Raw genomic sequence first — 25,961 nt, forward strand, 5'->3', positions numbered from 1 at the left:
CAGTTTTATTATCATAATTTGTTTAGAAAATTACGTTTACTTGCAAAATTAATTGCTAAATTACTGCATGTTCGCAAAATGATTCTTAATATTTTAATTCTTTGATTAGGGCGCATTTGGGTAGTAATCAACGGTGATTAGATAGACAAGTAATTCTGTTTCTTTGATAACAATTTAACGCGGACAAAATGTTCATCATTTAGTGGTTGATCTAAACGTGCCGTTGGAAGATTTGCTGCTAACTTTGGTGATTGCATATAATTAAATTTCAAACTTCAATTTCAACTGCTGAGTTCACAAATAAACATAAAAATTTTATTAATGTTCCTTTAGAATATAGTTGAATTTTCATGGCTTTGATGTTATTTTGGTAGATTATTAAAACTTCTACGCGGTACTTTCGACAACCGGCTAAAATTGTGATTTTGTGGTTTTTGCTTTTTTAGTATAGCATGCGAACGCGGTGTTATAATTAGTTCAGAATAATTTTCCCAGATGCGGAATTTAATTCTATAATACCCTGTATTTGAATTTATTGCGGGAAAATTCCATAACGCGAGTTATATTGAAAGTTGTGTGTATGCGGCGTAGTACTTGTCGCGCTAGGAATTGTAGTTTTTTTAGTATAGCATGCGAACGCAGTGTTATAATAAGTTCATAATAATTTTCCCAGATGCGGAATTTAATTCTGTAACACCCAGTATTTGAATTTATTGCGAGAAGGTTTCATAATGCGAGTTATATTGAAAGTTGTGTGTATGCGCCGTAGTACTCATCGCGCTAGGAATTGTAGTTTTTTTAGTATATCATACGAACGCGTACGAGGGTAGCGGTAGAAGTGCTTCATGTTCAGGGCACCGTACGAGGGCAGCGGTAGAAGTGACTCGTATTCAGGGCACCGTTCAAGGGGAGCGGTAGAAGTGACTCGTTTTCAGGGAACCGTACGAGGGTAGCGGTAGAAGTGACTCGTATTCAGGACACCGTGCGAAGGTAGCGGTGGAAGTGACTCGTGTTCAGGGCCCCGTACGTGGGTAGCGGTAGAAGTGATTCGTGTTCAGCGCACCGTACGAAGGTAGCGGTAGAATTGACTCGTGTTCAGGGCACCCTACGAAGGTAGCGGTAGAAGTGACTCGATTCAGAGCACCGTACAAGGGTAGCGGTAGAATTGAGTCGTATTCATAAAATATAAATTATTTTTGGACGTTTTAGCCCAGGAAATTTTATTATTTTATACTTTTATCTGATAGGAATTTTCCACAGTTTCATATTCTTCAATCCGTTGGTCGCTAACGTTTTTAGTTTAAATGATATTCGTTACCAAAAATACTCCAAAAACATGACGCAGTACCTTCCCTTTGCCCATTTAAGTGAATATTTAATTTAGGCGCGATATTGTGAACATCAATTACTTAATTATTTAAGGTACACAGTAAACTTTTACGAAAACAATAAAGTATAAATCATTTATTTGTAATGGTAAATTAAATTCCTGTTTTTGTCAATCTTATTACATCCCAAAGTCAATATATTCTTTTAAGCCGAAAAATATTGAAAGTAAAAGTAGATTCCGTGTATATGTGCTATTTCAATATTGAGAATTTTAGTTTCGTCTTCTCAACTACGTGTTTCTTAGTACGTTTGTGTATAAACAACTTTTTTTGTTCGACTGATGCGTGATATCGCCGTGTACCTGCCTCGCTACGCGTCGTGCACACGGCAGTCCTTTCACCACGTGGTCCGCGAACGTATCTCTCTAATCGCTATGCGTTTTGAGGTTTTAATTGGATTAATCGTCGTGTATTATTTCGGCCATCGTCAAAATTTTCGCAATGGGAATGTGTGCCTGTTTTGTTTAATGATTTATGACGGTTAGAGTCTTCTTAAGTGAGAAATAAGTGTCCGTTAATCCCTGCACGAGTTTTCAGTTGATAGAATATATTACAGGATAGAAAATCTCCTCATCAATGCACGGGTTGGTGGATAAGTTAAGGCGGTTTAACTTAAATTGATTATTTAATTTGGCGGATATTAATTTTGTAGATTACAAACACGTGGTCGCATTTTTATCAGAATTCTTTTTAGTCGCGTTTCCGAAAATAACATGCTTCATTTAATTATTACAAGCACGATTTTTTAAATCATCTGAGGATTATTAAAATGACAATATTCATGTGGTCGATCACGCTTACTTTGCCGTCGGCCGTCGGTTCGGTCATATTTTTCGATGATCACGTAAACATTTTTAATCGAATTGCATCATTAAATTAATAATTTCTTGTTGAAATAAAATCTTGATCGGTGAATAGTTTTTCGTTTCGGCAGTCTCAGTATATCTTAATGTTTATAAAGAAATAGTTATTTTAATCGTCTTTAACCACTGTGTTGTTACTCGCCGTCGCTTGCCGTCTGTTGATTTAAATGTTTTCCGTCGGATATTCTATCAATTTATGATGATGCTTCACCATAAGTATATATTCACAATACTCGTATATTAAAATGTAAGTGTTTTAATTTTGTAGCAAATGAAACAGCCTGTCTATTAGTTTTCCTAACAGCACGTAGGAAATCACCTTTAGTTGAGAGTTTTGAGTGTTCTGTTTTGATTGATGGAATTTTCTTTCTAAAACACCCTGCATATATGTTTTCCTTTGTGTCCGTGAAAATTTTGTTTTAACTGTGGTTTTTAGTATTGTCCCCTTTGCACTTCGAATTTTCCTTCTGGAACACCCTGTATATTAGTTTCCCTGATTGTCGAGTGAGCGGTGTTGGTAGTGTTGAGAGTTTTTTGTTTGCACTTTATATTTTCCTTTTGTAACATCCTGTATATTTGTTTCCATTCACCTAGGATATTGGCTATTTACTAATTTCATTATTCCGGCAGAACTTTATGAAATAGTACTTGCTGGCATGTGCGCGGCTATGCAGGTCGTAAGTCCTGCTTCAATATGGCGGCACGTATTCTGTTGACTTGTAAAATATAAACTTGTATTCGATTGCTAATAAATAAATAGTAAGATATATTGACATCTTTGATTTGTGTACCCCTTCTATCATTTCAGGAACAGGTCTCTAAGAGAGTTCCCTCTCTCAGGGGATGATCCCCACTATAAAAATTGTTAAGGTATCCTGTGTGATTTGTGTGCTCCTTCTTTCATTTCAGCTACAGGTCAGAACTTGTAAGAATATTTTTAAGTGTCGCCTCTCTTGAGACGACTTAAAACTTAGAAATATTTGAACAAGACCTTATAAGGATTGTCCTTATAAGGAGTTCCCTCTCTCTGGGGGTGATCCCCCACCATAAAAATTGTTGATATGCCTGATAATTCCGGGGATGAAGCGCAGAGACATCGTAGCTGTAGGATGGGCCGGGAGCAATGGACACATCGAAGCAGTAGACTGTCTTATAACGACACGTGCCAAAAAATTTAAAAATCTCATCCACTCCTGTTCTCTTTCTTCTATCTTTTCCTCTTCTCTACTCTGTTCTCTTCCTTCTGTCTTCTACTCTTCTCTGCTATTCCATTCCTTCTTCGACTTTTCCTATTTCTCTGTTCTCCGTTTCTCCACTTACTTTCTTCTTACCTCTCTTATTGCCTTCACAAGTATTTCAACTTCTCTTATATTTCGTTGCAATGCATATATGCAACCCAAATTACACCTGATATTTTTATGTTTGAGAAAAATGCCTTCTATACCTGAGATTCGATCCGTGTCTGCCAGCATGCCAGCAGGTGCACGTCTCCACTCGACCACCGAGTGTTTTTATTATTGTTATTTGATTCTTCTATATATGTATCTGTTTTTAAAAACAACAACACAATTCATGCAACAGCAATGCATTGTACACGCTTCACGCACATAAGATTTATTATATACTATATGTTTTAAGACACCGATACTGAAAACAACAATGGGGATGCCACAAAGAAATAAGAATTAGTTTATAACATTACAATGTGTTTTATTGACAACATTTAAAATTCATATATCTTTCAAATAAAAAAAACATTGACGTATCTCAAATCTCGTAGCAGTAATGACTTACCTTAAAATGTGCGCATCTCCAATATCTGCGATATCCATGACTGCTAATAATAAGTCCAAGTTTTGCCAATATGCGAGATGATAAACGACTGCCGATGAACACGCACGCGGCGCACATAAAGACCAACACGGTTGCAGATAATTCCACAACCGAATAATACTTAGCGACGGCCGCCGGAACATCCCAAGCGCACAGGCGAACCGATGATTAATTGGGGTTGCGCCATATTAGCCTGTTACGAAAGGCCGATGAAGGCAATTACAGAATTAAAGTAGGAAACGCGAAAAGTTGCTACGAAGATCGACTGACGAACAAAACACGTGTTAACCGCAGCACAGCCCGCGATCGACTAAACTGTAAAGAGAATTGATATCAGGCACAAACAAGGCAGATAGCCCCTACCAGTACTCTCTAAATAAGCTAGAAAAGTGACGCGCATTGCCGACACAAGCAGCATAGCAGAGACAAAACAAAATTAAAAACATCAGGGTAGTATTTATTACTTTTGATTCATTCAATTTTCATTCAATCAATTTGATTTGAGTAACGCCCTACTTGTGTTCCAATAATCCTAAATAATTAATAATGTTGTAATTTGCTTATTTGTCATAAATTATTAACATAAATTAAAAATCCTATCCTACCTAGTAGTTTCGCAAAGTTTAAATAGGTATCACAATATAAATATTATTCCATCCAAGTGGGTTAAAATTGGTAATCAAAACCAGCGGCGTAGGTTCGCCACATTTGCATCATCACGATGACGTTATGTATCACCTCCAAACAAATTACGTACTACTTTAGGAGATATTAATTATGTAAAGTTGTAGAAGAATGTCAAAGAGACAATCTAAGTCAAGACTACGTAGAAACGAAGAAAGAAATTAACAAAAATTGTTAGACGGGACCATACAAACACAAAAATACACAGTTTACACCGCTTCCCAATGTTCTACAAAGATAACACAAAGTAGGTACATATTAATAACCGCATTACAACTTATTACATTAATCATAAAAAAATTGTAAATTTCCCTGTGCTCCATCAAATCCAGCAAGTTTGGCCGCAGTTAATGTTTGGCGTAGTTTACTTTAATACACAAAACTTGGGCAGTCGTTTTCGAATTAAATTTAGAAATCAAGTCTTGCGTTGTTTCGTTTTGCCATATTAAATTTTTAACAAATATTGTGCGCTGCCTTTCTTTGCAGAATTAAATATAGAGCTGTCGTTACCAACCAAATTAAATTTTGAAGGCAAAACTTACATTGCCTTTTTCAGCAAAATTAAGTTTAGAAAAGAATGTGATTATAAAACGTTCAATGCAATTGGAGCACATGTAATATAATATTAGTTAATTTTGTCCCAACAGAGTTAAAATGCAAGTCTTGTGCTTTTCTTTAAATCAATTATATCTTGTCACGTGTTTGTCCATTTAATCAAGAATGTTACAAGTTTTGACTTGTAATTTGAAAATTACTTAATGTTAAACGTGGGCGCATACGAAATCTCCGTCCCTAGCATGCTTAATAATGAATAAAATCTATGTAAAATTAGAATTTACAAGTATTTAACCAAGTTATGGTATGTTCATATAGTATTAAGAACGTAATTTCATATATGACAAATAACATTTAACATTCGTAGCGACCCCTATTGCTACTGCAATACAATGTGACTTGTAATTAAATTAAAAGCAGACAGGTTATCAAGTATTTGCAATCATTAAACATTTAATTCAAGACTTGTCTTGATTTTTAAACTAACTAAATTGAAAACAAGTCTATGGCCAAATATTTGGTATGAAAAATATTCGACATAAAATTTGTACAGTTTACAAGTTTCAAAATGAGAACAGAAAAAGTGCATCTTTAAATTACAACCTTGGACGAGCATTTAGCATATTTTAAAACTGTTTAGCTCAGTAAAATCAAATTTAAAACACAAATGTGAAAACAAGTCTTGTGTTGCCTTTAACAGTCGTAATATGTTTATAACAATAGTTTTAAGTTTTTTTAGCCAAATTCAATTTGAAATACAAGATTTGCGCTGTTTCTTGGTCCAATTATATTGAAAGCAGAAAAAGGTATGGCGACGTTTGACGGTGTTGATTAGCTTCATTCTTATGCTCTCTCCCAATCTTCTGGACTCTGTGTACCACAAAAGGTAAGATATTGACGTTGCGTCCAGATCCATGAAATGCCCTAGTAAAAACGTAAATCAAAAAACCAGAGTGTTAAAATGCAATTCAGAAATGTCTAGTTTTTGAGTTAAAATTCTAAACATTTAAGATTAGGAAAACATCAAATTCCATCACTTACAGCTTGAAACAAGACCGAAAATCCTAGCGCGTTCTGAAGAAACCAAAAGACGCTTATCGCCATGATTTTCAATCAAAACTTTATAGGATAATAAATGCGGTAGGCCCGTGCTGATAGATGGCGCGGTTCCACATCCACCTGAGGTGAAAACAAAACTGCATTAGCAAAGCAACGAGCAAGGAGTAATACAAACAATTTACGCCAAATTTACTCTCCTTAGAATTGTTTCCCATGGCAAAGTAGACTCGAATCCGAAAATGAATTTAACAGCCCATTTATTAAAAGGGCTCTGATCTTTTTAAGACTTCACCTCCAAGAACTATGAGAAAAAAGATCAATTACAGTGGAATCGCATGTTATACTAAAAAAATTACAATTTTTAGCGCAACGAGCACAACGGTGCACACACACAACTTTTAATATAACTCGCGTTACGGAATTTTCCCGCAATAACTTTTTATACAGGAATATTCAGAATTAATTCCCCATCTAGAAAAATTATTTCATACTAATTGTAACACCTCGTTCGCGTGTCATACTAAAAAAACTACTATTCCTAGCGCGACTAGTACTACGGCGCATACACACAACTTTCAATATAACTCGCGTTATGGAATTTTCTCCCAATAAATTTCTACACAGGAGAATACAGAATTAAATTCCCCGTCCAGAAAATGTATTTTGAACTAATCGTAACACCGCGTTCGCGTGTTATACTAAAAAAAACTACAATTCGTAGCACAACGAGCACTACGGCGCACACATACAACTTTCAATAGAACTCGCGTTACGAAATTTTCTCGCAATAAATTTCTATACAGGGGGATACAGAAATAAATTTGCAATCTAAAAAAATTATTTCGAACTAATTGTAACACCGCGTTCGCGTGTTATACAAAAAAAAACTACAATTCCTAGCGCAACAAGTACTACGGCGCACACACACAACTTTCAATATAACTCGCGTTACGAAATTTTCTCGCAATAAATTTCTATTCAGGGAGATACAGAATTAAATTCACCATCTAGTAAAATTATTTTGGACTAATTGTAACACCGCGTTCGCGTGTTATGCTAAAAAAACTACAATTCCTAGCGCAACGAGTACTACTGCGCACACACACACAACTTTCAATATAACTCGCGTTACGGAATTTTCTCGCAATAAATTTTGATTCCGGGGGATACAGAATTAAATTCACCATCTAGTAAAATTATTCCGGACTAATTATAACACCGCGTTCGCGCGTTATGCTAAAAAAAACTGCAATTCCTAGCGCAACGAGTAGTACCGCGCACACACACAACTTTCAATATAACTCGCGTTACGGAATTTTCTCGCAATAAATTTCTATACATGGGGATACAGAAATAAATTTGCAATCTAAAAAAATTATTTCGAACTAATTGTAACACCGCGTTCGCGTGTTATACAAAAAAAAAAACTACAATTCCTAGCGCAACGAGTACTACGGCGCACACACACAACTTTCAATATAACTCTCGTTACGGAATTTTCTTGCAATAAATATCTAAACAGGGGGATACAGAATTAAATTCACTATCCAGGAAAATTATTTCGAACTAATTGTAACACCGCGTTCGCGTGTTATGCTAAAAAAACTACAATTCCTAGCGCAACGAGTAGTACCGCGCATACACACAACTTTCAATATAACTCGCCTTACGGAATTTTCTCGTAATAAATTTCTATACAGGTGGATACAAAAATAAATTTGCAATCTAAGAAAATTATTTCGAACTAATTATAACACCGCGTTCGCGCGTTATACTAAAAAAACTACAATTCCTAGCGCAACGAGTACTACTGCGCACACACACAACTTTCAATATAACTCGCGTTACGGAATTTTCTCGCAATAAATTTCTATTCGGAGGGATACAGAATTAAATTCACCATCTAGTAAAAGTATTTCGGACTAATTGTAACACCGCGTTCGCGTGTTATACTAAAGAAACTACAATTTCTAGCGCAACGAGTACTACTGCGCACACACACAACTTTAAATATAACTCGCGTTACGGAATTTTCTCGGAATAGATTTTTAAACAGGGGGATACAGAATTAAATTCACCATCTAGGAAAATTATTTCGAACTAATTGCAACCCCGCGTTCGCGTGGTATAACAAAAGAAACTACAATTCCCAGCGCAGTGAGTACTACGGCGCACTGAAATATGAAATTTTAATTCTTAAGAAAAAATTGTCAAGGGAGGGAGGGGGTGCTTGATACTTCTTTTCGACGATTTTTGATAATTAATATCTTTTAAAATTAAAGAGACAGCATCAATCAAATTGCTGATTATGAAAGACTGGAAAATTCTCTATCAGTTAATGATATAAAATAATTATATTTCCTACAGTAAAAGATCGAAAAACGCGACTAAAAGTGCTATAAAGTGACATTTTTCAATTTTTGCACATATTATTCAATCGCGAATACGAGTATCTCGTAAGCTAAAAGAGAAAAATAAGTACAAATCGCAGAGACTATTCTACATTTAAGAGATGAAATTTTCATTCATAAGAAAAATCGACGGCAGCAATGGCGCAAGTTATGAAAAAAAGCCTCACATATCTCCAAAATATATTTATTATATGAAAGATATACGCGGATCAATCTTATCACCGACCTATCGTTTGTATTGAATCACGCCCGATTGACACGATAAAAATAAATATTCGCTTAAAATTTAATTAAATTATTCACTTACCCTCGTTATCGAATATTGGAACATAAGATAAGGCAGGTCCTGCAATAAAAGAAACATAAATGGATATATTTCGTATGATGAACTTGCATCCATCAAGGATCGCAACAATGTTCAGACAGATATAACTTACCCAAGCACATAGTGTTATATAAATGATGAGGAGTTACATGGTTGTTATAAGTTTAAAGTAAGTCCAAACCAAAGTATCTCGTTTACCCGAGACTCATACAGAACTAGCGCTGAGACGCGTTAACTGGCGTAAAGACCACGACAAACGTAATAAAAACGTTCTTTAATGCAATTAAATACATGTCGACCGAATACAACGCGATTTATAAAATTAAAATCTAAAAACAATACGATTGGCGAAACAATTCAGCATGCCGAGTGTAGCATTGTCGCGCAAATACTAAGGCTATAAGATAAGATGTGCTAAGGCCGGCGCGTGGATAACAGGCAACTACATTCTTGCCCGACATTGAAGCGCAGATCGCGTGCGGGGAGAAGAGATGGCAATGACGACACACAGCAATGTTGTATTTTGCTCTTGGAATGCAATAAAAAAAAGTTGTTTATACACAAACGGAGATAAGGGCATCGTGAGCCAAACGAATTCAATTCTCGGGCGAAATTATCACGTCTATGCCGAAATGCAGAAGTGGACTTTACTAAATAATGAAACTAAGAATAATATTTGACATCTGAACAACAACATTATATATGATTTAATTTATTCATATTTTACAAGTTTAACGGATCAGAACAAATCAAAGGTGCGTAGGTACTAAAAGAAAAAAAAAAACAGAATATAAGAACGCCAAAGACGCCTATTAACAATATTTAGGATGATTAATCAAAATATATCGCGGTTTATCAAAGAACGCAGCTAAAGTGGGTGCACTCTAATTTTTAAACTTTCGGCTCAAAGATTTTAAACCATCTCGTTCAACTATTTTTAGTTAATAAAGTGTACCGTTGCGCCCTCTAAGAATACATTACAATACCACGCCAAAATAATAGAGTGTTCCCGTGTTATTCGAATAAATTTACAAATGTACTTAGGAAATGCAAAGATATTTAAACAATATGATTAAAACAGTATTAATTGACTTAAGTGGCACATTGCACGTGGATAAATCAGCAATTCCCGGTGCTCCTGAGGCATTATCAAAGTGAAAATTCCAAATGAGCATTCAATTGCTTAATTATAACCTGTAATGTTTTAGATTACGCGCAGCAAATATAAGAATTAAATTTGTAACGAACACTACAAAAGAAAGTAAACGATTACTGCATGAAAATCTTACAAATTTGGGCTTCATTATTGAAAAAGAAGAGATATTTACATCCCTAACAGCTGCAAACGAATTAATAGTAAAGAAGAATTATAATCCTTTATATCTAGTTGCTAATGAGGCTCTTGAGGATTTACCAAAACAGAAACCAGCTGACAAAGTTGATGCAGTAGTAATAGGGTTGGCCCCAAATGAATTTCATTATGAGAAATTAAATGAAGCCTTTAGGTAAACACAGATTGCTCTATTATTATTATTTGGAAACTAATTAATCTTCTAGGTACTTAAATGAAGGTGCATCCCTGATTGCAATCCATGATGGTAGATATTACAAAAGAAAAGATGGTTTGGCTTTGGGTCCAGGTTGTTTTGTAAAAGGTTTGGAGTATTCAGCTGGTGTCAAAGCACAAGTTGTAGGAAAACCAAATGTTTCCTTCTTTCACTCTGCTTTATTGGATGAAAAACCAAATGAAGTTGTCATGGTTGGTGATGTAAGACCATACAAATTTGACTATTTTGTTGTGGCAATACTAATATGATTGTACTTTAGGATATTCAAAGTGATATTGGTGGTGCCATATTAGCAGGCATGCTGGGAATATTAGTCCAAACAGGCAAATATCAGGACAGTGATTTGACAAAGTTCAGTGATATTAAACCAACCGTTATTGTCCCGTCATTTGTTGAAGCTGTTGATGAAATTATAAAAATGAATGCTACATCTGCAATATGTGAACAACAACACTAATTTCCTGTTTAGTTTACATGTATTTTTAATCTAATACTCTGCACCATCTATGAGTAAGCAGATAAATCAATATACTCAGAATATAGTCTAATTCGTATTTTTCAAACATTTGATTAACGCATTTTTTGTGTTGGTCCAAAGAACCCTGAACAAGAAATCTTGCATATTTGACTATTAAATGCTGTATTGTAGGAAAGCCAAATTTAAATTAAATGCAAGAAAATGTATCTGAGCGACATCTAGGAACGAGTTACAAAACTAAATATAAGCTTGCTACCATAAAACAGAAAAGTGTATCATAACGCCATCTCGGAATGAATTCTCAAACTAGGTTTTACATTGCTACCTAATTGAAGATAATGAAGCGCGCATATTATGCAACTGAAACAAACAAAAGTTTTAACTAAAAGCTTATCAAACGCAATTCCTTTAGTACCCTGCAATAACCATAACAATAAATTGATAAATGTGCATACATTAAAAGAAATCACATCATCGTCTAAAAATGAGCCTTCGAGAAAAACAATGGACGATTGTGATTCGCAAATTGTGTAAAATGTTATCACATCAAAGCAAATTTTACAAATCTACAAAATTTGCATCAAACACATTTCCACATTTCTTTATATTTCTTAACTAATGACTTAATTTTTAAATTATTGGCTTATCAAAGTTCCAAATTAATGCCTCAACCATATAGTTGTTAATTATAACGCATAATCCATTCATAAACTATTTAATTCTACTCTTCATTAGTGTTGCAACTTGTATTATAACATGTATTATATTGATATATGATATTATCAAATCAAAATACAAATATTTACATACGCAAACTCCAGATGTGAATTCTCGACAATTTATAGAGGTTAGGATTCAGCCAGTTGGAATCGAGTTACTGGTCGTCAGTGATCAACAATTCAACCGCGAATACTACCGTGCTAAAACTCACAGCATTATTCAAGAATGGCAGAACCTAATGTTAAACCAGTGGATGAAAATGATCTACAAGAACTCAAGAGTCGCATGAAACTGATAACAGATGCTGATCCCAGTCAGTATCACAATGAATTTTCTCTCAAGAGGTATTTAAGGGCTTTCAAGACAACTGATGATGCATTTAAGGTATGTTCCATGCTCAAATAGTCAGATAATATTAAATTATGTGTAAATTACGTCCAAACAGGCAATATTAAAGACAAATAAATGGAAGACAACCTATGGAGTTAGTGAGTTAACACCAGAGCATCCAGTAATCAAAGCCAACATGGAAAAGAATAAAGCCAGAGTGCTCCGGCACAGAGACATGTTTGGCAGGCCAGTTATATACATTCCTGCTAAGAATCACAATGCTAGTGAGAGAAACATTGATGAATTGACCCAATTTATTGTGTACTGTCTTGAAGATGCTTGTAAAAAGTGCTTTGAAGAAGTGGTGGATAATCTCTGCATTGTATTTGACCTTAATGATTTTGGTTTGAGTTGTATGGACTATCAACTAATCAAGAATCTGATATGGTTGTTATCAAAACATTACCCAGAGAGATTGGGTGCTTGTTTGATACTGAATTCACCTGCATTGTTTTCCAGCTGTTGGTCAATCATTAAAGGCTGGTATGTATGCATTTGCATTAAATATAAATTAATATTCTATGAGACTATAAGTACTGTTTGTATATAGGTTGGATGAAAATACTGCAAGCAAAGTGTTCTTCATTGGATCTGAAACTGAACTGTGCTCTTATCTAATTCCTGACATCTTACCAACTGATATCTAAATATGTAATTCATGTTATGTGTTCTAGTTAGTTAAAGTACATAAATCAATTCAATTAACTGATATAAATCCAGTTAACAGCAGTGGGAAATAATAATTACCTCCAACAAAGTACCAATCTGGTATTACTTATGATAGTTAGTGTTTAAGAACTGAACAATTCACAATTCAATCATATTACTGTAAATTACTATGCAAATAAGATAAATTATTAAATTATTATGCACCATGCGTGTGCTGAATGTAAAATGAGTAACAATGTAACAGAACAAATAATTCTACAAGTGAAAGCACAAATTAATGTATTGTAATGAAAGTATCTGTACAGCGCTTTGAAGCACGATTGACCTAACATTGACCAAAGTTTCGATCTAAAGATGTATGATGGGGCATCATATGCTTTAAATTAATGTTAAAAAGATAATTGTGTTATTTATGTAATCAGTATTGTAAATTGATCTTTAACTGTAAATGCATCTAATGCGAGAATAAATGCTTTATTTTATGCTATTCTATTGTTATTATTAATGTTTTTATCCATTTATTTAAAGATTTTACAAAAAAATCCGTTCATGCAAGAGTTTGTTTGAAGCAAAGTATTCTGCTGCTCCCTTGTGAGCAAGTTTGAAACTATGGTCACAACTGTTTAGCTGTTGGTGTTGTTTGAATTGTGTAAAGTGCATATCATTTATTAAATTAGTATTAGTTAATCATAAGCAATTTCACTAAGTACTTAATACCAAATAAATAAAAACACATTAAATAAATACTTATTCAATTATACCAATTCGATAAATTAGGTTTTTATATGTATAATGCAATGAATTTTCATAAATTATTCAAGCAAACGCACGCGAAGCGTTTGAATGTGAAGTAATGTTCGTGCAAACAATTTATAGTACGATAATTAAATCTTCTATTAGGTTCCAATCACACTATTGGTCTACCTATAAACTAAAACATAATATGATTGTTAACTACTTACAATTGCTGCGTTGTTTTGTTCTAATTTTCTTCACAAAATTATTCTTGATTCTCGCGTATCTGCAACCAAAGAAACATTAAAATTAGTAAGAACTAATAATTACAGTGTTGCATAATGTTGCAATATAAACTAAAATAATTATCAAACTAACAAATTAATTTATGAAATTCATTCGCCGTTAATTCTAGGAATATAAAATTAATTAAACAAAAATTTCAAAATATTAATCCTGCGCAAAACATTCCAAAACCTTGAATTCTATAAATTTAAATTAAATAAATGTTCCACTATAAATATCATCAAGAAACACCATCAAAATACTTTGAAACTTGAAAAGACATTAAATAAAGTTCTAAAACAAGTTGTCATCTCATTAAATATTACATTTCTAAGAATAAATGTGTATATTATTAATTAATACAAGTATAATAATATGAGTTTATTGATTTACACATAAAATCGTCTGAGTTCAAACATTAATGTTTCATTATATATAATTTTTGTGCCTATAAAACCCAAATTTTGATTTGTACCATCATTACAGCTGACTTGACATTATAATATGTACAATTACATATACAAAAACATGTAATAAGTAATAACTGATTATTTTATTGAGTAGTTCAGAATAACTGAACTTATTGATCTCTTATTCGCAGTAACTAATGCATGTAGGGCATATTCATTTATGTTTAAATATATTATAGATAATTAACAATCCAAAAATATATGTTTATTTGTTCATCATTCAAATGAAATGTGTTCACCGCAACAAAGATTAGTTACAAACAAATTGCGTACTGCAACATTGTGGATATGGTAGACTTTGATCAGCAGTGACAAGTTTACATCCCGGTGGAATTGCGACCACTCCACAGCTACAATAATATTAAATATTACAATCGGTGCGCCCAACAATAATTACGTTTTAATTCACCTGTAGTACACAATATCGCCATTATCTTTGCACATCGCTTTCATGCACTTGCCTGGAACAGACACAGCATCCCCAGCTCTCATATTTAAATTGTAACTGCTTGAAATGCAACTATGGGGGCCTATAATATTAATTAATTGATTGGTATTAATTCGATTGGATATTGTATGTAGAATTTGATTCACCAGCGTTCGGATGACGTCTTTCCATGGCGACAGCGCAATTTCCTATTGCTACACAAACGCACAAAGCAAATATGACTTGTAGGAGTAGCTTTGACATTTTTGGGCGAAAAAAATGGACGACCGGTTCGAACACGATGATGGACTGACTGACTATTGACGATTTAAGTGAGTGCATGAATAATTTATTATTTATAACCCAGTTTAATGTTTGCATTACGCAGAGGTCAAGTGACGATAAATATTGAACTAGTTAATTAATGCGATTATTTGTTGCTTGTAATCAAATAAACCTAAAAACTTGTATTTCTCGTGTTATTATGTAACGCTGTACGTAAATAAATAATTAATTAATCAGTTATTACATATGCGATAATACTATAGTTTATTCATCTAAAAAAATATTACCGCCAGAAGTATGCAACTTAATGTACATTGATGTCAAAATAAGTATTACTAATATAACTATAAAGTGATTTATAGTTAAATTAATGTTAATATTGTTTGCAGTTATTTTGAGCCTATAAAATTAATATTCAAAGTTTGAGATAATTTAAAAGTTTGTACTTTAATCACTTAAGTCACGAAACGCTTCAAGCCAAACACGCATGCGCATAGAAAGCCTACACGTGTTGAGTGTAAAAAGTTGAGACTAGAAAAACATCACTTAGTATCTCGGTAAGTGCTGTGTGCGTAAGATGGTTCCGTTGTCGCGGTGTTTGAAGTTTCGGGCGGTTGCGGGGGCGGTTAGGTACCAATGCCGATATCAGTCTATGCAAAACATTGTCAAATCGCCGCTGCCTGACGTAGAAGTGCCTGATAATCTCCTCTTACATGAGTATTTACTCAGTGGACTTGATAAGTGGCATGATAAGACCGCGGTTGTAAGTAATATAAACAAATAATAATAATAATATAAAAATGATAATTCGATGGTAATTTGTTAGGAATGCTTAGACACATCACGGAAATTTACTTATGCAGAAATAAATAAGAAAAGTGATGCTTTCGCTGGATTTTTACATAGTTTAGACCTTCAAAATGGCGATGTGATCGCTGTGGTCCTCACAAATGTCCCGGAGTACTTTGTGGCCTTGATAGGAGGCATGAAAGCCGGTGTCGTGATATCAACAATTAATCCAGCATACACAGCAAGTAAATATAAAAAGTATAATATTGTAGATGTTATTGAATTGTAGTGATTTGAAAGTTTAACTGTTTATGATTGACGTACAAGGACGTTACCATTATTCAAACGTACAAAACATTTCGCTCAATCCTCACACAATATTTGTCTATGCCCAGAACGAAGCTGAGCTGCGCCCGCTTTAATTTACAGGCGAAATAAAGAAGCAGTTGATCAACTGTCATGCGAAGCTGGTGGTAACGCTCGCCGGGCTCTACCCGACGATCCGCGAGGCGGTCGACGGCGTGTTGCGGGAGGACCAAGGCCGCCACGGCCGCCACCAGCTTCCCATCGTGGCGATAAATCATACGGTACTAGTACAAGCGATAAATTAGATATTCACAGCAAACACAAAACGCTCCCCGCATGTTATCTCTCTTTGCTTTCGACCTTTCAAACGCTGACCGAAACCAACCTGTAGCCGAATGAATCATCGCCGAGCGGGTGTATAAAGTTTAACGAGGTGACGTCGAAGGAGTGGCCCAAACGGACGCGCGCTTCGCCAAAAGCGGAAGACGTTTGCCTGCTGCCGTACTCTAGCGGTACCACCGGACTGCCGAAGGGCGTGCAATTAACACATCGGAATTTGGTGGCAAACGCGCTGCAGGCCGGTGCGCCCGAAGTGAAGTTCACCACCGAGACGCACGGTAAATGAAAACAAAAGCCCGAGTATTGCACCAGCAGCAGTTTACTCGCTTTGACGGATTATTGACTGTGTGAGTGGAAGTGTGTTTCAGGTTCCAACCAAGACGTCGTGCCTATTATGCTGCCAATGTTCCACTTGTATGGTTTAGGCGTAATTGGAATAAACTTGTTTGCGCAGGGAGTTAAATTCATAACTTTACCCAAGTTTACAACTGATGCATTCGCTCAAGTGCTGCACCAACAAAGCCCTTCGATATTGTTTGTTGTTCCACCTATGAGTACGTATTACCTGTAACTAATTTTCGCCGAAAACTTATTTCCAAATTACCAAAGGAACATTATACCTGTAGTACTAAGATTCCCTTTATTTATTTATCTATATTTTGATGTTTTATTACTCAATTACTTGTTTCCGCACGTTCTGCACACTCTTTCATTTTTTACGTCGCACTGTTTAATATTTACGGAACGTGCAATTTGTACATAAGCGCCTGTTTATCGTTGCAGTCCTCATGCTACTAAACAATCCGATATTAAAACTAGAAAAGTTATCGCGCTCGGTGCGCGCATTAGTGTCAGCTGCCGCCCCGTTGGGTGCCGCCGACATCGAGCGCTTCCGCGAGCGCACCGCCAACGCCATTCATCTGCTGCAAGTGTACGGCTTGACCGAAACGTCACCACTCACGCACGTGCAATCGTTTCATTTGCAAAACGCCATCAAAATCGGTGGAAGTGGTATGACACTACCAAACACCCTGTGTAAAATATGCACCCCAGGTGAACCGAATAGTGTTGCCCTAGGTCCACATCAACCCGGAGAATTACTCATTAAAGGACCTCAAGTACGTTGGATATTAACTAACAAAATTTTTGTTATTTTCTAAAATGTTTTAAGGTTATGAAAGGTTATTTAAATAACGATCAAGCTAATCGCGATACAATCTCAGCAGATGGTTGGTTGCGTACCGGAGACATCGCTTACTACGATGATGATGGCCATTTCTTTATCACCGACCGACTGAAGGAGTTAATTAAGGTATAATCCCGTTATCGGAATCTAAAAACTTTCCTTTGTGTCGCGCATAGAAAGTGTCGTTTTGAACGTGCGATGTGCGTTGTATCTATAGGTGAAAGGTTTCCAAGTGGCGCCCGCCGAACTAGAGGAGGTCCTGCGTGATCATCCCGATATTGCCGACGCTGCCGTCATCGGCGTGCCGGATGTGAACAGTGGCGAAGCGCCCAAGGCGTTCGTAGTCCTGCGGCCCGAGGCGCGCGCCACCGTCGACGACATCCATGCGTACATGGCCGACAAGGTCGTCAAGTACAAGCAGCTGCGCGGCGGTATCGTCCTGCTCGACGCCATTCCGAAAACCGCCTCCGGGAAGATTCTACGGCGCAACTTGAAAGATTTATAACGGTGGTATTAGGTCTATTGCATTATTAAACGTTTGTAAAAGTTACAGCTAAAGTTACGAAAAGGGTGTAATCACGAAGCTGCTCTACAGGGACGTATTAATTTTAGATTATTTTAAATATTTTATCTGTGCAAGATATTTGTTTAAATAATTCAAGAGATTACGCCAGATAATAATACCGAAAACTGAAAACTCAACTTTTAGCTAAAAATATACGTAATAATTATAATTATATAGGTTATATTATTAATAGACGCAAATTATATCATTTTGTAAAAGGGCTTAATAAATTTAAATCCCTCTGTGACACTAAAGTTTAATTTCTCGAAATTAATAGAATGTAAAGCATTACTGATGATTGAAAATGAATGCAATAGCAATGCGTTTTAATAAAATATGTTGGCACAAGCGCGCTCGCCGTCGCAAATTCCGCCGCCGCGAAATGTAGCTTTAATTAAAATCGAAAAGTATGCGCATCTCTCGCTGGCCGTGCCGGAGGATGAGGGAAAAGGAGGAAAAGTTCACATAATGTGCATTCGCGCGCGAACATCTGGGAGTGACCCGCTTTTTGAGCTGCACCAGTGCGAATGCACAACATGGCGACGACACCATGCGACCCCGGCGTCGCCGTGAAGATCCGGCGCCAACAATGCGCGTGCACGTTTGTTAGCATCCAGGTGTACGAAACAAGAGCGCCGTTTAACTGACACATCCGGATGTCCGGAGCGCCTGCGAGTGCACCGAGCGCCCACTGCACGCCCAATTAGGTACACTCGGTCGGCAGCGTTATCCATCCTGCTGGAACATCATGGCATGCGACCTTCGACGTGTGTAGGCTGAGATATTTCATATTAATGCTTGTTTGTTTCGTGTGTATGTATGCATACTTGTATGTTGTGGGTGTGAGAGAGTTGAACTTTGCACAACTTAATCTATTTTCCATTAGAGACAATTGAATAGCTTCAAATCGTATTAGAATAAGTGTGCGGGCATGTGCGGCAATTAGTAGATGCTTAAATGTTCAGAGGAGTTATAAATTTGTTTAGGTCTGATGATGCAGTCGGGTCATTCACAACATCATCTTCTCGGAAGCAATTATTTTGTTTTCTCCGATGCTATTTATTAAATTACAAGCAAAAAACTGTCCCACTTGAAATTTAATTGCATTTAAAGTGTATCTACAGTTTTACTGAATAGCGAATACAAATCGGTTGGGTTTCAGTCGGAATGCTGGAAACTGAAACTTCGGAATGTACTTGATACTCCAATGACAAAATCATGGTGCGCATGACGTGGCGCTAATCAACTAATTAAACAAAGGTGGCCTTTGTTCAAAGTGGGTCGGAATTTGGTGCGATCTTGATAACACACAAAGTGCGCGCCGAGGACGCGTCCGTTTCCGCATGAGCGGAGGCGGCGGCGGGCGCACGTGCTGATGCTCTTTAGCGACACGCCGGTGTGGCGCAGTGCACCTTCCTTCGGGAGGGCAGGCAAACTGCAAGAGGCCCTTGTGCCGGACAAAGGCGATCGACCAGCGCGCCGAACTTGGAATCTCCCGGGGGCGGCACACGCCGTGCACGGCCCAGGTACCGGGCATAAACTATACCGACGTCAATTATTGTAAATATTAGCACGGTAACAATGTCTCAGCGTCCCACCGCAGAGTCTTGCGGACTCGATACGCTCCCGAACGGATTAGTTCCGCACACCACGCGCGCGCGTTGATAAAGTAAACAGCAAATAGAGTCGGCATATAGACGCGTTACGTAAGTAATTATTCCCCAAAGTGCATAAATAATCCTAGCGTCCATGGCCCTTACAAGCCTCCTCTAGCTGCTGCTGCTTCTTCTTCTTGTTCTTCTTCGACGAACAGGTAGATCGTGCGCACACGTACCGCCGGCGACGAACTTAAAACCTAGCCTTATTACTTTCCAACAAACAAACAACTAACTAACAAAGACGAAATTTAATCAGCGCCGCGGTCGGGCGCGCGCACTGCTAGATAGAGATTTCTATTGCGTTCACGTACGTCGTGTGTGTGCCTGATTGCGTTCAAGGTGTGTAAAACGCACCACGGTATTCTACCGGTGAACATGTGTCGACGATTTATGTTGAAAGTTGCACCATTTCGCGCAACTACACAAATTATAACCACAAAAATAACACAAATTAAAAACGCCGCCAAGTGGCGCCATCATACGGCAAAAAATAAAAGTTTTTTTTCTTGCTGGAAGGTCAAAATATAAAAAATTATAATGTAGTGAGGCTATAATATGATAACTTGACGGAGTTCTCGATTCCGGTGAATACACGCACACGTCTTGGGTAGTTTTCGGTTTATATTATTAATATTCATGGCACTGACATCCCAATATTCCCGAGTTAATCGCAGGTGTTGATGATTTATTCCGGCCGTCGGAGCCGGTTTCGGCGGGGCGTGACGGCGCCGGCACCATATTAATATATCAAAACCACACATCTCCGGCAGGCAGTTGGGGCGGGCGGGCGGTTCGAGGGGCGGCGGCACATCCACTATTGCCATCGTCCCTCGAAAATTGACTGATGCAGTGGAGCGGCGGCGCGTTCAATCGTTCAAATTCTCTCGCGCCCATTCCACGCGCGCGCCGAAACTTAATCGTGACGTATTGAGAAATGAAAAACGCCAAACTGCTGAGATACGCCGACGAGATTTAACGAAATTATTTTTTAGTCCGCGCTAAAAATAGGATTTGTTTATTTAGAAAATTTGTTTGTTCACTTGCTCAAGTCAAATATTCGGCGGATATCCACCTATATGAAAATGTAAATAAAATATATATTCCGCGTCGCATCGGTTTCGAAATAAATCCTGGCGTGCGATTTTGCGAAAAACGGCAAACATTGTTCGCATTTCGCCGAAAACATTCACGTCTGATTGGTGCGCCGAGACAAACTCGACCTGATGTACGCGTAACATGCACGGAACAAATCTTTTCTGAAATACCAGCGCAAACCATTCCGGCGCCTCCACCAAAAGCGCGCGCGCCTCCACCCCCCGCGGCCGACTTCCACTATGAATAGTCCTGCCGTCTCCGTGCGCAAACAGACACACACACATTCGCACACATGTGCGTCTATGTTTGAATATTATTATTTCGTTCCAGTTGCTGCGCCATTCACGCATTCACGTGCTCGTTTCGGGGCCGCATTTCGTTTTGCCACCGCACTCCTCTGCAAATCGTAAGCCCACGTCGTTGTCGTGACTTTCTTCGGCGTCGAGATTTAGTGCGATTTACTAAGGAGCAAATTTAATTAGTGGAATCCGTATTTACGACTGACTACGCTTTTCGGCGCTGCGCTGGCAGAGAGAAGAGGCGTGGGCGAGCACAGCGAGCAAGGTGGCGACTTAACGAGATCCGTCTTAAACTGCCTGCCAGGGCATGACGCGTATTCGCTATAGTGGAACTTTTCGGGAATGCTGCCCATCCTCAACAGCCCGACAACCGGAACACACACGTGTTTTATGGCATACGCGTAATTTTATTTGCGACCGACCTGAAACTTTCTTTTTGTTTGCGTGTGCTACACATCTAACATAACCAACAAAACATTTATACATCTACTCAACCTGATGGGTGGAAATATACTATTATTACAAAATCTGTAAAATACTTCGGGATTATTCACTTCTTTCCGTGATGATGTAATGATTGATGCGCGGCAGCTGGCGTTGCGCACATCTCACAATGTGCATTATGTAGAAATTGCAAATACTGAATAAATATATGATCGGCCGTAAATTTTCCCTGCATGGATCTGCTCGCATACGTGCCATATCTGCATATCTCAGCATTCGTGTTTCAACTTTTTTTATACATTCGCTGCAGCATCCCCTTTTGTCGTAATTAATTGCGAACGCAGTGGATCCACACTTGCACCTGATATTATCACTAATATCGATCGGACGACATTCCACCCTTGAACGGTCCACCCGCTGCTGGCTATTTACGTAATGATGCACTAAATTTCCGCTGTTTGGCGGTAGCATACCGGGATGACAACGCAGTGCTAGGCAACCAGAACAACACTACACTGCACAATAGCTGCTCTGTTGCCATGACACTTTTTTTCTAACACGTTTTAATGTGCCACTAGCTGGACCGCATCATGTTCGAGCTATATTCAATCTGTATTCGCTATTAAAACACGGCCATTGTTCGCGCTTGCTTTAATCGTGTAAATATGAAGATGGTTGGCAGATTACTTTGTTGCGCGCACCGTGCAGAATTTCATATTGCGACGTATCGGCATAAAAGCGCATCGGGGTCGACGATAATGAACGGAATACAATGAATGGAAACAATGCGGCGTATCGTTTTGGGGCGGTTTAATTAAAAAATCGATATCCTCTGGAGGGCTGACGACGCCGCCAAGTAGAAAAATATGCAAAACAGTGGATTGCAAATGTGCATGCGATGCGCTTTTCGGTTAATGAGAAATTTTTCGATTTAAATTTGAAACACCGCCGAAGAGCGTCAATCCACCGAGATTTTTAACATGACAGGCATGTCTTTCAAAACAAAACAAAACTCAATATTACGTTAACACATATTATATGATTAGTTTTTTTTTATTTTTCGGTATTGATTAAAATCGTGTTAGTAAAGACCTAGGCTATACTTGAGCTTTCGGTGCGAACCGTCAAAATTCATGATTGCATCAAACGACATCAAAGTCGCGCTTGCGTTCGCACGACGTTGACGTCGAATTATAAATTCCGGATGCCGTATTTTCTCCCATGCGTTAGTTGGTAGGTCTTTGTGGTTTAATTAAAATGGAAATTTTGAACTTTGCCCGATGTGCCGTGCCGCGACACACGTGAGCATAAGACAACATATCAAAGTGCAAAAGCGCCATCGCACGAAAATTATTTGCGGCGCGCACGCACTACGGCGACGATTATGCGCCGCGTCTGCACACACGCCAAACTTTTCTACCAGTTGGAATAATTAAGCTCGCACAGCGCTTGTGTATACGTACGGGTATTTTCTTCATGCATGTTTGATGTAGTTAAGCGGCGTCATCAATTAGCGCGACTTTTGTTCACACTCTATCACGACACCGGTCGGAAAATCGATGTGGAACGCGAAAACTAACCTGAATGTTTTATAAGTGTACATTTTTAAATATTCAATTGTCAAAAACACTACACACATAAATTATTAATTTGTGCATTGTAAAATGTCAATGTCTCAACGTGTACATTGTTAATTATAGTGTCGTGTCACATTGATGTTTACGACAAGATAAATTTGTGAACTACCAAAGTAAAAAAAGTTGCCTAGGTTAAAACGTAATTCCAAAGTTGTGTAAACACGGTTAATATAAAAAGACAATACGACACCGCAGACCACAGGCAATTATTTTATCAGCCTTTGTGGTGCACAAAAAGACTTCCCGCCCCCGGGGCCGGCAAAAGAGCAAAAGTTGTAATAAAGACAAATACTCTTTTGGGGTTCAGCCCAGCGCACACAGCTCCTATATACGCGGGGTTTGAAAAGTGCGTACGTTTGAAATACGCGCTTCCTTCGCGGAGATGTGGTGGCGTGGCATCCCTTGCGTTTTATTCGTCCGCCGCCGCCGCATGCTGATGGCGAAAAAGAAGCGGAGAAGCTCTCGGTGAAATGAGGCGTGAGGTGACAGATGGTGCTAACTCCACTAGCGAAACTTTCTTCGGGTGTATACACTTTTTTATGGCGGCGCAACCCCCATCACGCCGAGAGAGAGCCAGCGGAAGCCGTTCGCATTCGGCGTCGTTCATTACGGATTCCGCGTGTTTTTTATTATTATTATATAAAACCGCGCAAACACACGATCGAGCCCGCCAGCCGGGGGGAGTAAAACATGCACGCACTTGAAATATTACTCTATATTCCTCGTTTTGCTCGTAGAAAATACATTCATCAAAAAGCGACGCTAAATCTTTCCGGTTTTCCGCCTTGCCGGTTTTTCTCTTTCGCGTATTATATTTTTTATTGTATTGCCTTTGATGCGCGGCTTGAGGAAATAAAATATCAAAATAGCACCGCTATTAGAGGGGTAGCTTCATGGTGCGCGCGAGGTCGCTAATTCGACGCGTGTTATTCGACGCCACCCCCGCGCGCGAGCGTAATCAAGGTGCGCAGGAAATGAAAACATTATTGTTCAGGTAGCTTACAGTCGTTTCGCTGCTTTATGCGTGCTTTATGCGCGCAGGTTAAACGTGTGTAGATTCATACGCGGTTATGGCGTGTGTGAGTTCGGGTTACCGCTTAATGCAATAGGAAACCCGCATTCAACATTGAACATCCAACACGTCTACACAATCAAATTGTATATGTGTGTGTGGGTGCGGAGTGGTATACCTGAACGATGACGATGGACGCTTCCGTTTGTGTTTATTCTCAACTCTGCATGCACAAATGTCTACATTTACATATAACTGTGTATATATGTGTGCGTGTGTTTCGGGCGAGTAACGATATTAGAGTCGAAAATTAATTCATCAGAGGTCTGGGTGCGATAGAGCGCGACGGAAGCCGGTGTCCCCTCTGCACTTGAATGGAAATCCGATTACCATAAAAAGTAATTCGATCGCGAGCCACCTCACTCGCGCGCACCCTTTTTACCATCGACGCGTGCTTCCTCCCTCTTGTACGCGTGTCTTCGAGGTCTTTGCTGTGGCCTCTTGTGTTGATGATTAGTTGCTGATCGTCTGGGCGAAATGTTTTTCTGATCTTTTTGATAAAAAATATTGCTGCATTGGTATTGTCGCAAAGAAAAATCTAGTCGCAGATAAAAATAACCTAATGATGGAAATTATCAATTAATTCTATGACTATATACAAATAATGCCATCTCACGGCAAAACTTTGCATTATTTTATGATTGAATACAGAAAAAACTTATTTTACAACTTGCGTGACTAGTTTTCATACTGTTGAATCATCCAGTATTAACTGTATTAAATTAATTTTCAAGTTCAATGTTATGGCATGCCACATAAACAGTAGTTGGTTTTTATGTGCCATCACAATCATCATAAAATAACTTGAGCTGGGTAGTGCAGCTGCATTTTTATGCACGTACATAGTCATACACTGTAAGATAAGTAATGAACAATCCCACATTAAGCGTGTAAGTACTTACTAAAATTATATTTACCGTTTCAGGCATAATTCTATGCGAAAACTTTAATTTTTACGGTAAAACTTTAAGCATTTTTTTATAACGTTAACGTTAAAAAACCTACATAGTTTTTATTTGGCGTCGAGTGTGTACTCAGTAATCGTAATTGAAAGGGTGTATTTTTAAAGATTATAAAACCGTTAGAAGCAACTTTTATCAGCAGCCATAAATCGTCGAATGAGGCAGTAATGACTGAGCCACTGAGCTAAATTGGTCGTGCGAAGAGAAATGTTGAATTTCGAACTTTAATGGTCATTGTATCGACAAGCTAACGTGCTCCATCTGTTCAGAATCTACTCTCAACTTTTAACTACCTAATACTAATTAAAAAAGTAACTTAAATGTGCAATGGAAGAATTTTACGCACGCAATATCAAACAATGCACATTTTAAACGAATTTTCAGCTTAATTCCATTCAAAAATCAAACAGAATGTAAAACCTCTACATTATAAGTAATAATTTTTCACACTAGTGCGTAAAATT

The 25,961-nt window shown here is 37.8% G+C and overlaps 4 protein-coding genes and 1 long non-coding RNA gene across 11 annotated transcripts in view; 3 read left to right on the plus strand and 2 right to left on the minus strand.

The window, feature by feature from the left end:
* Nucleotides 1-4,520: 4,520 nt before the first annotated feature.
* The window catches only part of LOC135791750 (uncharacterized), a 42,696-nt gene continuing 21,255 nt past the window's right edge, over nt 4,521-25,961 (minus strand). The window contains exons 3-7 of one of the 7 annotated variants that reach the window (XR_010548110.1): nt 13,906-13,964; nt 9,101-9,139; nt 6,565-6,683; nt 6,365-6,502; nt 4,521-6,247 (exon numbers count right to left, since the gene is read on the minus strand). Coding sequence is in view for 1 of the 7 variants with exons in the window: in XM_065302267.1 (XP_065158339.1) it covers nt 6,069-6,247; nt 6,365-6,502; nt 9,101-9,139; nt 9,231-9,240 (366 nt within the window). In the remaining 6 variants the exon portion in view is untranslated. Of the gene's footprint in view, nt 6,248-6,364; nt 6,684-9,100; nt 9,140-9,230; nt 9,495-11,974; nt 12,082-13,905; nt 13,965-25,961 lie in introns of those variants that run through there. The other 6 variants (XR_010548109.1, XR_010548111.1, XR_010548114.1 and 3 more) reach the window with 6 other exon arrangements.
* On the plus strand, nt 10,088-11,234 carry LOC135791748 (haloacid dehalogenase-like hydrolase domain-containing protein 2). The gene is made up of 4 exons (XM_065302265.1): nt 10,088-10,272; nt 10,327-10,623; nt 10,676-10,886; nt 10,946-11,234. The coding sequence occupies exons 1-4, from the start codon at nt 10,166-10,168 to the stop codon at nt 11,141-11,143; spliced, it is 813 nt and encodes a 270-aa protein (XP_065158337.1). The 5' UTR covers nt 10,088-10,165; the 3' UTR covers nt 11,144-11,234.
* On the plus strand, nt 12,110-13,430 carry LOC135791749 (uncharacterized). Its single transcript, XM_065302266.1, has 3 exons — nt 12,110-12,268; nt 12,330-12,757; nt 12,825-13,430. Exons 1-3 carry the CDS (start codon nt 12,110-12,112, stop codon nt 12,919-12,921), a joined length of 684 nt encoding a protein of 227 aa, XP_065158338.1. The 3' UTR covers nt 12,922-13,430.
* On the minus strand, nt 14,617-15,202 carry LOC135792580 (uncharacterized). The gene is made up of 3 exons (XR_010548392.1): nt 15,028-15,202; nt 14,843-14,963; nt 14,617-14,783 (listed from the first exon to the last, which is right to left on the minus strand). It is a non-coding gene; the product is annotated as an uncharacterized lncRNA (long non-coding RNA).
* On the plus strand, nt 15,685-18,584 carry LOC135792419 (uncharacterized). Its single transcript, XM_065303042.1, has 8 exons — nt 15,685-15,908; nt 15,972-16,179; nt 16,364-16,521; nt 16,632-16,857; nt 16,948-17,133; nt 17,363-17,697; nt 17,751-17,891; nt 17,983-18,584. The coding sequence occupies exons 1-8, from the start codon at nt 15,723-15,725 to the stop codon at nt 18,268-18,270; spliced, it is 1,728 nt and encodes a 575-aa protein (XP_065159114.1). The 5' UTR covers nt 15,685-15,722; the 3' UTR covers nt 18,271-18,584.

This window comes from Atheta coriaria, unplaced genomic scaffold (assembly GCF_025399875.1).
Source record: "Atheta coriaria isolate IRGN ID8LTWV9N9 unplaced genomic scaffold, Caltech_Dcor_3.1 hic_scaffold_5_pilon, whole genome shotgun sequence".
Classification (NCBI taxonomy): Eukaryota; Metazoa; Arthropoda; class Insecta; order Coleoptera; family Staphylinidae; genus Dalotia; species Dalotia coriaria.